Raw genomic sequence first — 12,154 nt, forward strand, 5'->3', positions numbered from 1 at the left:
TTGTGGGCTTGAACCATGGTTATGTGCTTGTCATCCACGCTTGGATGGAGCCGAGGCAGTTCCTGAGGCCTGAGATGTCTGTGGTGCCACTGCCATTTTAGGTATAGTTTGGTATCGTCCACCTATTGGTTGAGCAAGATGTTAGTGCCATTGAGAAGTGATCCCAACGGCTGCGTGTAGAGTTTAAAGATCACCGCGGAAAGCATTGAGTCTGGTTTCACTCCGCAGGGGGCAGGGTGGCTGCCTGACCCAAAGTTACCCATCTGGACAGCTTGCTGTCTGTTCGAGAGGTTAGATGCCCGCAAACCAGTTGAGTCTGTGCGCGAGAAGCCCTCTGTTTGCGAGTAGGCTGATCAGTGTCAGGTGGTTGACTATGTCAAATGTGGCGGAGGTTGAGGGGGACCAGGAGGCATGAGTCGCCTCTGCCCATGACTTGAGGAGCGTCATCTATTGCCTGCATGGGGGCCGTTTCAGTCCTTCATTTAATCGTGAGCAGTCCCTGTTGGTTAATCCAGTAATGGAGTTGGTTGGGTACTGCCCCTGAATATGTTTTGTAATGAAGGTAAAATTGTCGAATTGTACAGCGCTTAATCACCAATTCCTGGTAAGGTTTCCACTTTTGCATCTGCTTTTAATTAAAAGAATTGTGGTTCAGTGGTTTAGTTGTCAACTGTTTAACCAGAAGGCTTTGTTTCCAGTTTCTGCTTACACACCTTATTCTGCGATCATAAGCACATCTCTCCATCTCCAAGTGGCTGTGTGCTTAACTGCAAACATTAAGAACAAAAATTACTTTAGAAAAACCCTGAACAAACCCTGGACATTTACCTGAAAGGAAATCAAAATGAACAGGGAACCTTGTCATCACACCCGAGGTTGTAGTGTGCCTGAGAATTTGGGGTTGGGGGAATAATTAAGGCACCTGGGAGCTGCTAAAGATCACATTGGACGTGGCAGCCACGGGGTGGGTAACCGACTAACCTGTCCATTGAATTGTTCGCAGGGTATCCAATGGTGGCATTGGTTTTATTTATTTTGCAGCCTGAAAAAGTAAATATCTAAGTTCAAATCTGTCGATTTTGCGGCACATATATTTAATGAAAATATCAATTTGTTCCACTAAACTTAGACTTCTACTGTTGACATTCTTATTGTGCCTCCTGATTGAAAGCTGGCTCTTACAGCAGGAGTTCCAGCATGAAAATGATGTCTGAGGGTAAGGAACACTGTGGACATATGCTACCAGAAATAAACATGGGTGTGTCCATCAGAACAGCAAATAGATAAAATACAAAATTGTGGCCCGTTTTAATGGCATTTCAGAACCTTTGCGGTGCATTTGAAAACTGAAAAACGTTGCACTTTTTTGTTGTAAGTGTAAAATGGCTTTAAGTTGGAGAGTCTGCCTAACGAAGCACTTCCATGTCCTAATCCCACCTCTCCCGTTGTCTTCCTGACAGTACCTGGGTCACGTGGAGGTGGACGAGTCACGTGGGATGCACGTGTGCGAGGACGCGGTGAAGAAGCTGAAAACGGTAAGTGCACGTGGTGATAAAAATAGCTTGATGGCATGAGAATGCGAACCGCACGAGGAGGAGCCGCTCCTACGTTCTGATAGGCTGTAATGAAGCCCCACAGAAACGCATTCCTTTTGGTGAATTCCGCTTACCTGAATTTTCCACTTTACTTACTGCTTTACTATTAGCCCAAGAAAACAACACTGCAATCCTAAGAGAAAATCGATTTCCTTGAAAGGCTCCTATAACGTGACACCTGGTCCAACAGAAATAAGGAGGGCTTATTTATGACTCGCTAGACAAACCTAGCCTTGTTGAAGCACACAGGCATGGAACACTTATTGAATGTTTCTCTGTGACGACTGCTCTGCAGGAGTAGGGGGATGAGTAGTGGTTACTAAACTCCTACTCAGCCCCACACTACTACCTAAACCAGCAGTGATCACAATCGCAAAAAAGCAGAACAGGCACGACATGAATGGTATACCTATATCAGCTCTTTAAGGTAGCGTGCGCCAAGGGCCGACCATGCTCTTCAAGAGGAGAGGGAGCCGGCAGAGAAACCTCCAAACAATAGCATTGCAAAAAGAAAATGAAGGACGTGTCCAATCAAAGTTGTATGCAAAATAGGAGTTGGTGTTTTTAATTGTGCTTTTAGTTAAAACAACAACAGCCCACCCCTGTAAAGGAACAAACAGACTTTTGAAGACAGGACCCTGCTGACAATGGTCTTTTGCAGCAATGTTCAAATTCAAGAATTTAAAAAAGATAATTCGTGAAAAAGATAATTCGTGTGGTCTTAACTATCACTAAGACCCTCAAACCATGTGATTGGACACACCAACTTCAGGCACCTTTCAGACTCGTTCTTTGGGCTTTACAGCATTCAGGCAAGCATCTAGGTGCTTTCCAGTGGCTGCTCCCAATATATCAAGTCGGCATTAAGACTGTTTGAGATGATGGCTTCCAATGAAGCAGTGTTGGGACGGTTCCAGGCAGTTGTTCCAAGATGAGTCGAGCAGGCGTCGAGTAGGCTTGAGATGTTGATTTTTTTCCTGGGTTGCTGTGAAACATTGTCCAGGGTCTTTCGTCTGCCCTTTCTAATCGGAAGTATTCCAGAGAGCAGTTACAGGGGCTGCCTGTTATAGGGGGCTGGGTACCAGTGTCAAGGCAGCAGGGAGGCCATGCCCAAACAGCATGGCACTCTGAATGTTCCTCTGGTGTGGTTCGGGGGCAATTGCTACTTCTTTGGAAAACTTTATCTTCAGCTCAGTGACTGAGGACTTTGGGCACACTGTACCCCAATAAAGTTCCAGCTAAATCCTTCTGTGACCCAAAGATGATTCAGTGAGGGGGACTCACCCCCTCATTTAGTCATTTTGCCACAGTGAATGGGTCCACGCCAAGCTTCCTGAAAAGGTTCATTGTGGCTACTGTGACAAGAGTTTTTGGCTGATGATTTCAGTTCCAAAGTTCTTTGTATGTAGGAGGTTGGAAAGGGGGCACATGTATTGGGAGTAGCCTAGAAAATCCCTAGATGGTGGTGCCCCTCTACTGTGTGCAACGCCTATTCTTAGCAGCGTAAAGTTCCCCCTCTCCTGCCTCTTCTACATTTAAGAGACTCCAGTTATCATCCCAGTAGATGCCAAGGAATGCAGACACAGAACGCCGAGACCGAATCCTTTCTGCTGCGCTTTGAGGCCTCGGCTCTCGTGCTGCTGCCGCGCAGCGCCCTGCGCGTTTCTCTTCGCCGTAATGTGATTTTCGGATTCCTCCTCTGCTCGGTATCTAGGCTGTGTGTTTGCTGGAAGGGGAGCCTGCGCACGGTGCTTTCATCTTTTATCTCGGCGGCGCACACCAGCCGAGCGCCTTTCATTCCAGTTTTGCCCTCTTATTCCGGCCCAGCGTCGTTGAAGGACTCTTATCTCCCTGCTGCAGTTTGAAAGCTTGACCGAGTCGCCCGGCTGCTCTTTTCCTAAAATCCCACAAGTTTAATATCCGTTTTATGCCAGACAGCTTCAAAGACCTCATGCATCCAACATTAAATTACATTGTGTGCTGACTTACAATTCTCCACCCCTGGCGTGGAAACAAACCCCAATCGCCACTGCACTTCAGGCCGTATCCACCTCCCCCTTTTGCGGAACTATGGTGCACTTAGCAAGGCTGACGTGCACCTATACCCCCCCCCCCCCACACCCCTCGCTGCATCCCCCCTTCCCTGTGTCTCTAGGCACTCTTTCCCACTTTTCCATCTTCCAGCAGGCTATGGTTTGGGCACGCTTGGCGGAGACCCAGTATGCCACTCCACCGCAAAGTCTAGGCACCCTGATACTGCTACGGTGGTGATTTGGGACAGTATAAAATCAGATTCACATGACACATGGCAAGTTTCCTAAAATGAATTAAAAAAAAAAGTCCACTGTAGTTTGGTGAAATATAAAACGCCCCTCCCCCACGACCGCACGGACCTCCTGCATAAACGACACGGAGCACCACAGGCTCTATCCCCGGGTCCGCACTTAGAAACCTCTGCGTAGTAAGCGCGTTATAAATAACCTATCATATCATATATCATGCGGGGCTGATCTGGGTCGCAATATTCTAGACATCCAGTAGTGTTCTACACACTGAATCGCAACAAATTGTTTGAGTCCCACATATCCATTATGGAGTGGTGACGCCCGCACCCCCTAAAGCACCTCCATCCTATTCGCCCCCCTACACCCCCAACCCCTGTTCCCTGTGTCCCCATCCAAAAACATCAACAACAAAAATCTTGCTGCCTACTCCCTGTTTTAGGCTGCCATGTCCGGCTTGTTTCACGCGTAGCCCATAAGCCTGGCCAGACCCTCTGACTCTGCCCTACCCAGGAGTTCCCTGGGTCTCCCAGATCTGGTTAAAGCGGTCCATATTGGCCCAGGAAACTGACCCATGCTGGCATGTCAGGCTGGACCTGTGTACTCGTCCCTATTGACCTGCGGGATAGCTCCTAGCCTGCCTGCAAGGTTTGGCACTCCTCGCCTCGGAATCCAAGCAGGGGCTGTGTGGAAAGGGTGAGCAGATTTGAAAAATAAAAAAACAGGACAGACCACAGACATGAAAGCAGGACTTCAATTTGACAGTGGCTGTCATGATTACAAATTAGTAGTGGGAAAAGGAGTCGGGAGTGCTAAGTGGGGGGAGGGGGTTAGGTCCAGTCATTCCAGAAAGCACGTTCAAAACTAAGTAACTATTGCTCGGATTTCTATTTCAAGTCTTGCTATGAAGACCTCGCACGAGCCTTCTCTGCGGCACAATCGGTGAATGCATTTTGCTGTTAACAGAGAGGTTGTGGGTTCGAATCCCCTCCTAGACAACTTAATGAAAAACAGTTTGGCTTTAATAATGATCATTTAGTTTAATGTGGTTTTGAATTGTTGGGCTAATGACGACTTATGCAGTCACGCCTGTGATTCTGCCAGTGGTTAGGGTGACCAGAGTCCCGGTTTTCCCAGGACAGTCCAGGGAAATCGTCCTCCGTCCCGGGTTTTTAAATTTTAAAAACCCCGTCCGGGGTTTGCAAGGTGGGTTGCTACAGTCGTGGTTTTTGCCGGGACCGGATTTCGAAATCCTGAAATCGGGTCCCGGCTTAACTCTCCTCCCTGGCACTCTCCTCCAATGAGAGGAGTGTGCCTGTGAGCACCCCATCCCCGCCCCACCCCCGGCAAAAGGCCAGCGACATAGAAGTAGGACTACATTTGTATTTATGGTAGTCCTACTCCTATGCCTATGGCCCCTTTTCAAAAACAAAAAATGCCACAGGGAGTTTTACATTTTTTTTTTTAAAAGTAGGACCGAGGGCCTAATTCCGTGACAGTACCGGCAAAACTGGGACGTATGGTCACCCCACATGTGGCTGCAAATCTGAAAGAAGGAGGGCCCACTTTTAGCTGCAATAAATCCAAGGAAGTGCCACCTTGACATTGACTCTGTCGGATGAAGAGGGGCACATACATTGAACTTCTTTGAGGGGCGAGTGACTGTTTAGCTACGAGTGACCAGTTACACCGCTTTATGTGACAGACTGTACGGGGGTCTCTCACTTAACTGAGGAGCACTCAATGGGGAGTGGCGCGGGCGTAGCATTTCTGAATTCCCTTACCACAGCCCAACGGTACAAGGGGTTCAGTCCAGTTGTAGCTTTAGATCCTCTCTACAATATGGGACAAAGCCGCCCACACGCTGCACTAATGATTACACTGCACTGGCGAATTAGACGTTTTTGTAACGCTTAATTGCCATAAACTGAAACAACTGTACACCTTTGTGTTGTGGTGTTAGTGGCATTTGTGTTGCTGCCGCTCCCTTTGTCGAACCGTGAGTGCATCACTGCCCCAACACAGGCCCCAAAGTCCATGGAGGTGCTGCATGTTTGTCTGGGGGCTTGGTCGAGTATGGTCGGTGTGTATGGTGGTGCCCACTGTTGTGTGAGATGGTCCGCAAGGCACCATGATGCTGTGGCTATTCCGTGCATGATGTCAAATTGCAAGTATTCACCGCATTAACCCACTGGGCTATTTTACCAGTATGCAGTTCAATGACTCTGCCAGGAGCATGTTTTAACTGTGATAGGTGTTAAGCTTGCCAGTCGCCGGTTGGAATCCTGCCAGTGTTTCCTTATCCCTTTATCTCTGATATTTTTTTTCTTACATAGCCAAGCACAGTGAGGCCACCATTAGTGGCAGGCAGCTGTTATACAAGACCCCTCACATTACATAATACCTATACAAAAAGTGAAACATTTTCCTTTGTTAGTACTTGTTTTAACAGGACTTAAGTATAAAGAACAGGAAAGGGGACACGTGTTTTATTTTAATTACATCAAGAACTCATTCATATGCAGAATTGAGGCATTAAATATCAGACGAATGATTAAAAATAACAATGGCAGGCCCTATGCAATGCACACTTAGAAATTTCATGATGGAAGTAGCTTGAAACCAAGGAATAGACATTTCTCGATAACCCAATGGAACATACAAGAGGATATGCATTGAATGTATCTTCGACATATTTGACAATTGTGCATGTAATCTGCATGTTATTCAGCATGCAGGTGTTCTGGCATAACCTGTAGCAGAGCCCTCGACTGTAAACGGTTGCCCAGGTTTTGGTAGACTTCTTATAATAACCAGGCTGACTGGGCAGCAGGCTCCATCCTCTGTTGATACCCGCAGCAGGGTTTCTGTGCATATTAGTAATTCTTGTTTTTAAAATGTCATTGAATGCTAGCGCATGGGGTTCACACTTCCTTTGCCCAAACTTTATATTTACTTATAATGCCCATTCCCTGTCTTGCGCTGCAACGCATAGAATACCTCCGAGTCCCATGAAAAGTTCTGTCGCTCTGTCACATAGTCACTGACATAAAAGTCATCTCTGCATCTGAACAAAATGTGCTGCATGATTTTTATAATGTTTTAAACTAGTCCACTCTGTTAGTAACTGAATATTCAGCTAATTCTAATGACTGTTCATGTGGAATGCAATGATCTTTTAATGTTTATGTTTGCACAGACTATGATCTTCCGAAGGGCCTTCCAACCCACACAGCGCTTCAAAGCCACAGCAATGGTGGAGGCGCTATACAAATATCAAATAACATAAATAACTTAACCTGAATTTTTTTTTTTAACTGAGTTGCATTAATTGGCCAATAGTAGAACCTTTCATTTGCAGTGCTATGAAATGGGAGTGAGGGCTATGTAAAGAACAAGATATGGTGATTCTTATGATCACGATCCCCATTCCATGGAGGGCCGGGGCGGGGTGGAGGTTGGCAAATGTACTGTAGCCTATCGTTGGATGGAATCCGAATAAACTGGGATTGTTTTCTCTGCTTTTCAGATCGGCAAGAAATCTGTGAAGGCGATCCTCTGGGTGTCTGCCGATGGCCTGCGGGTGGTAGACGAGAAAACAAAGGTAAAGGCTGGTTGGCTGGCTTGCTTGCGGCTGCAGTTCCTTGGGTTGCCCTTGCAGTAGGTCAGCGGTGGACATCCGTGATAGTTCAGACCTCAGGGTTCAAGTCCTGAGGGGGGAAAAAAATGAGGGACTCATTAACATACGCAATGGGATGTGATGTCACCAGAAATTAGCCTATCAAGGTGACATGTGCAAATTTCATTCAATTGGCTTTGTGTAACCATGCAAATTGCACAGGACAAATGGGCATTTGCCCTTCACAAAATCCACACACACAAAAAACCAAGAGGATATTTTCTTCTAATAGGGATTTAAAACATGTTAGAAAGTGTGCATGTTTTGAACCCCAAGAATGATCATGTTTTCCATGGAGAGTATGACATTCCCGAAATATGATATTTCACCTTTAGTTGTTTGCCGTATTTAATCTGCTTATATGGTGCAGTGGTGAAGTGCGGGACATTAGATCCTGGCCACCATGGTTGAAATCCCCAGGTCCTGCTTAAAATCGTAATTTCCTATACAGCAACTTGCCTGGTTTTATACATGGCCTCTAAAATACCCTGGGGGACGCCGTCCACCCGCGCGTACCCTCGACTTGAGCCTAGCGCCTGCCGCAGCGGTGACGAGCCAGGGCGTGACCTTGTTCAGGCCCACCTGGCTTCATGTTAAAAAGGTCACTTGTATCGGCTCCTTGCCTTTTACCCATTATCTATATGCGTCTTCAAGCTCCAGCCTGCAAATACGGTTGCCTGAAAGAAAGTCCAGCAGGCTGATGGCATCCCCGATGACCCAGGGCCGCCCCGTTGATCGCTGGGGCGCCTCTCTCATCAGATCTGAGATAGCTGATGTGTTTGTTGACAAAGCCAGCTTCCCCGAGGCCTGGTCATTGCAGTGGCGGTGTTACGGATGATCCAGAATCCATGATACATAAATGTGCTTGCTTTTTTCCCTACCTTTTCTGTATCCTGAGACGGGGGTTTAGTGTGCTCAACGTGCCAATTTTATCATGTACATTTTTAACGACTGTTACAGTATCCGTAAATGTGACGGTCTGTCTTTTTAAAAAAACTTTTTTTTACGGTTTTGAAAATGTTACGACTGTAAAATTACTTTCATCAGCGCGGCAGAGTGTTGCAGTCTCCACCAGATGGCACCAGAGCACAAGTTGTTTAATCTTTCTATCCCGAGAACCGTTACGTCGTGTTTTGGCCGCAGCTCTTTGGTGCCGTCCGTTTCGGAGTGGCGCTTTTGGCGCAGGGACCTTCGTGCCCAAATATTTTTGTTTTACTTAAATATTCTGTCACCCAAAGCACCGCATATTGACTTGCTTTGGTGATAGTATATGCAAGTAAAACATAATGGCCCTAATTACCAGTCCAGCAATAGCCGTGCCTGTAGGGATTTACCGGCTCCGGACTTGTTGGAATTACGGCCGTGGTGGTCGGGTAATTTCAGAACCGGCATTCCGTTACTCCCCATTCCTGTGGAGTCCCATAGGACTCCATGGGAATAACCATAATAATAATAATTTGGCATTTATATAGCGCTGCGAACCCTCAGGTATCTGAGCGCTGCTTATTATTACCCATGGTGTGTGGTGCTCACTTATCGACCTCGGAAGGATGAAAGGCTGAGTTTGGCCCTGCCAGGATTCAAACCTGCATCAGCAGACTCTGCACAGATGTCAAAGCGAGCGCCCTACTCGCTGTGCGATCGGACTGGCTGTTTGGGGGCTGTAGAAACACCGGCACCATGCGGTAATGGTGCCGGTGTTGCCACGTCTGTCTGCGGCTGGTGGCGTTACACCTGCCAGATCAGACCTGGCGGGTGTAACACCACACAGTCACAGAAGTCGTAGTTAGCTGGTCTGGAAAACGGTGCCGGTACAGTTTTACCGGCACCGTTAAATCCAGACCAGCTAACTTGTAACGAGGCACAATATCTCAGCATGCAGATGCCAGCTCCCTGAGGGCCGCGACCAACAGGGCGCACCTAAAATGGACATGCACCCATAATGCTGCTTCGGAATGTCCGGCTTTGGTCGAGGACAGGGGCAGCGCCATACGTTTTGAAACATATAGTTCTTATGTCGACCGTGCACTTTCAAGTTGGGAGTAACACTGCTGAATGATTACCTCGTCATGCAGCTTGTCCCTCTGCACAGGTACTGTCGCGCACCCCCGCTAGCCTTACTGGTTACCCAAGCTAACATTTATTCTGAAATATTCTTCCACTCTACACCATCACTGCTCCTCAATCGTCACAAATACTCTCCTTTGCAACCCTGTCACTTGCGCTCATTATAACTCGGCTCTCTCATTCAGTCGCACGTTGACACTCGCTAGCTACCACACCATGCATTGCACTCTTGCCAAGTCAATCTCTAGACCACATAGCGCTCCTGGTGAAACACTAGAACATGGAAAACTACAAAAACAAGCGTTCAAAGTAATGCGAACCTACACTAACATCCTCTGGGTTTTACAATTGTGCCATCAGGACTTCGACACACTATGAAAGACAATAACCCCACCTGCTTGTACTCGTCATGCCACACAGCATGCTGCTTGCTATGCATCCCTCTCATTTCGTACTCCCCAGTATTCGCGCTTTTTAGGGGTCATGCTACGGAGAGTGGGCATTCCCAGCAACGTGCTCGCAGCTGCATCTGCAGCCATCTACCATTTACCATTCCCTGTTTTGAATGTGCTGCTGAAAATGAACCTATGGCCCTCAAAGCACCTGGGCTCAGGCAGCCTTCTCCTTCACCTGTTGCAGCAAACACTCTTGCTCGGATCCATATCCATTAGTGGCACAGGCAATGGCCGGAACACGACAAAAAGATGTCTTTCTGCAACAGAGCTCCATCTGGCCACCCTGTCCCCTGACCAACACTCAGACTGCGCTACAACGAGCAGGTGGCTTTCAGCAGACTCTGCAGCACGGCCAAATCGCCGGCATGGGCAACTGTCCCGCCTGGTATATATGTCCTCCAATGTAGAGACATGTTTTTCTTAGGGTGAGTAATGTGACCAATTAAAACTGCTGAGCCAAACGTCCATTATTCGCTCAACAGCGTTTCTTACTGAATCACAATAAGACATGTTTCAATTTTAAAATGCTGGACATACTTCTGTTCCCATAATGCTCTTTGCTTTCATGCAAATCGCCAGGGTTGTGTTCTATGAAGAGATATTGTATTGCATGACTTGGCCTGGGACCACGCCCCTCGTTCCGCCCTCCCCCTCCTCTCCATGGCACTCCACTCCTCCCCCACAGTCTCACCCCTCCAAGGATGAGAGGGTTCCCCCAGTAAATGTTCTCCCATTTCCAGCACTGCTGGTACCCCTTTTGCGTACGCATCGGCTTCACTCGTCTATACCCCACATCAGTGCTGGAAATGGAAAACATTTATTGGGGGAACCGTCACTTTTTAGGAGGGGCGGGGCTTTGGGAAAGAGGGGGCAGCGCCTAGGGGCATGGCCCCCAGCCAGGTTGTGCAACAAAAGTATCTCTATATAGAACCCAATCCTGGCTATTTGCATAAAAGCAACGGGAATTATGGGAACAACATAATGTCCACAATTTTAAATGTTTAACATGTCTTATAGTGATTCATTAAGAAAACCTTTTAAGCAAACAATGGACTCTTCTGTTCTCCAGCATGGGGTCTGGCATGGATTCACATGCTCATGAATATTCCCCGTCGTCAGGCTGGGAATCCTCGGTAAAGAAAAAATCAGTATCAGTTTTGTTTCTGATCTGTCTTTCGTAGTAGTAACCAATCACTGATCTCTGCGTCATAATGACCACAGCCAATGACTGCCCTCTACCTAAGCCCTGCCTCTGGCAGCCATCTTCAGATTTTTACCGCACGTTCAAGTGTTGGGATCCTCGTGCTATTGCTCTCGAGCGTTAGTGCTATTTTTTCATGTTTTTTCTCAGAACAATTTCTCTTTTTCGGTCAAAAGAGCCTCAAGCTCCACCGTTTCTTCATCCGATCAACGGGGACCCGTGTCGGATTCGTCTACGCCCCTCAAGGGTGAAGATTTTGTCGAGCCACGCTTTTGGAGGACTCCAGAAGTTTCTCTGGCCCATCTCGGACATGGCCCAGGAGAAGGGAAGCTCGACGCCCGGAAAGCTGTTCAGGGTCTGCCCTGGATGCCAGCTTCAGAATGTCTTTAAGGAGGACGAACACTCCCTTTGCCTTTACTGCCTACATGAGGACAAGACGCACGTGGAGAAGGACTGTGCGTTTTGCGGCAATATGTCGGAGCGGACCATGAAGGACCGCCATCAGCGTCTCGCCAACTGGCTGGAAGGAAAGAGCCCGTCAGGCGAGAAGAAGAAGTCCGAGCGGTCTTCTAAGACCTTTGAGGGCGCCCCGGCGATGGGGGTCCAACAGAAGGCCAAGCACCGCGAGTCCGCTGGCACCAGGAGCGCCGAACGGTCGGGCTCTACGGGCGCCAGGCAGGGCGCATCCTCCCCGGCGCCATCAACCACAGCCAACGCTCTGGCTTGGGTAAGAGGAAGGCCGAGCACCCGGCAAAACTCCTGTAGAGACCCCAGTCGTGCCCTAGGGCCCCATTGGAGGGGGAACGAGGTGGTGACCCTCCCCCCAAGGAGAAGGCGGTGAGCGCACCTAAGGTGGTGAAAGCCTTGATCCATCT

At 48.0% G+C, this 12,154-nt stretch overlaps 1 protein-coding gene across 3 annotated transcripts in view; it reads left to right on the forward strand.

The window, feature by feature from the left end:
• The window catches only part of NUMBL (NUMB like endocytic adaptor protein), a 300,123-nt gene that overhangs the window by 232,550 nt on the left and 55,419 nt on the right, over positions 1-12,154 (forward strand). For all 3 annotated transcript variants that reach the window (XM_069644461.1, XM_069644463.1, XM_069644462.1), the window contains 2 exons: positions 1,461-1,535; positions 7,407-7,481. In XM_069644461.1, the coding sequence (XP_069500562.1) occupies positions 1,461-1,535; positions 7,407-7,481 (150 nt within the window). The remainder of the gene's footprint in view (positions 1-1,460; positions 1,536-7,406; positions 7,482-12,154) is intronic.

The sequence above is a fragment of the Ambystoma mexicanum genome, chromosome 2p (assembly GCF_040938575.1).
Source record: "Ambystoma mexicanum isolate Mex_15411 chromosome 2p, UKY_AmexF1_1, whole genome shotgun sequence".
Classification (NCBI taxonomy): Eukaryota; Metazoa; Chordata; class Amphibia; order Caudata; family Ambystomatidae; genus Ambystoma; species Ambystoma mexicanum.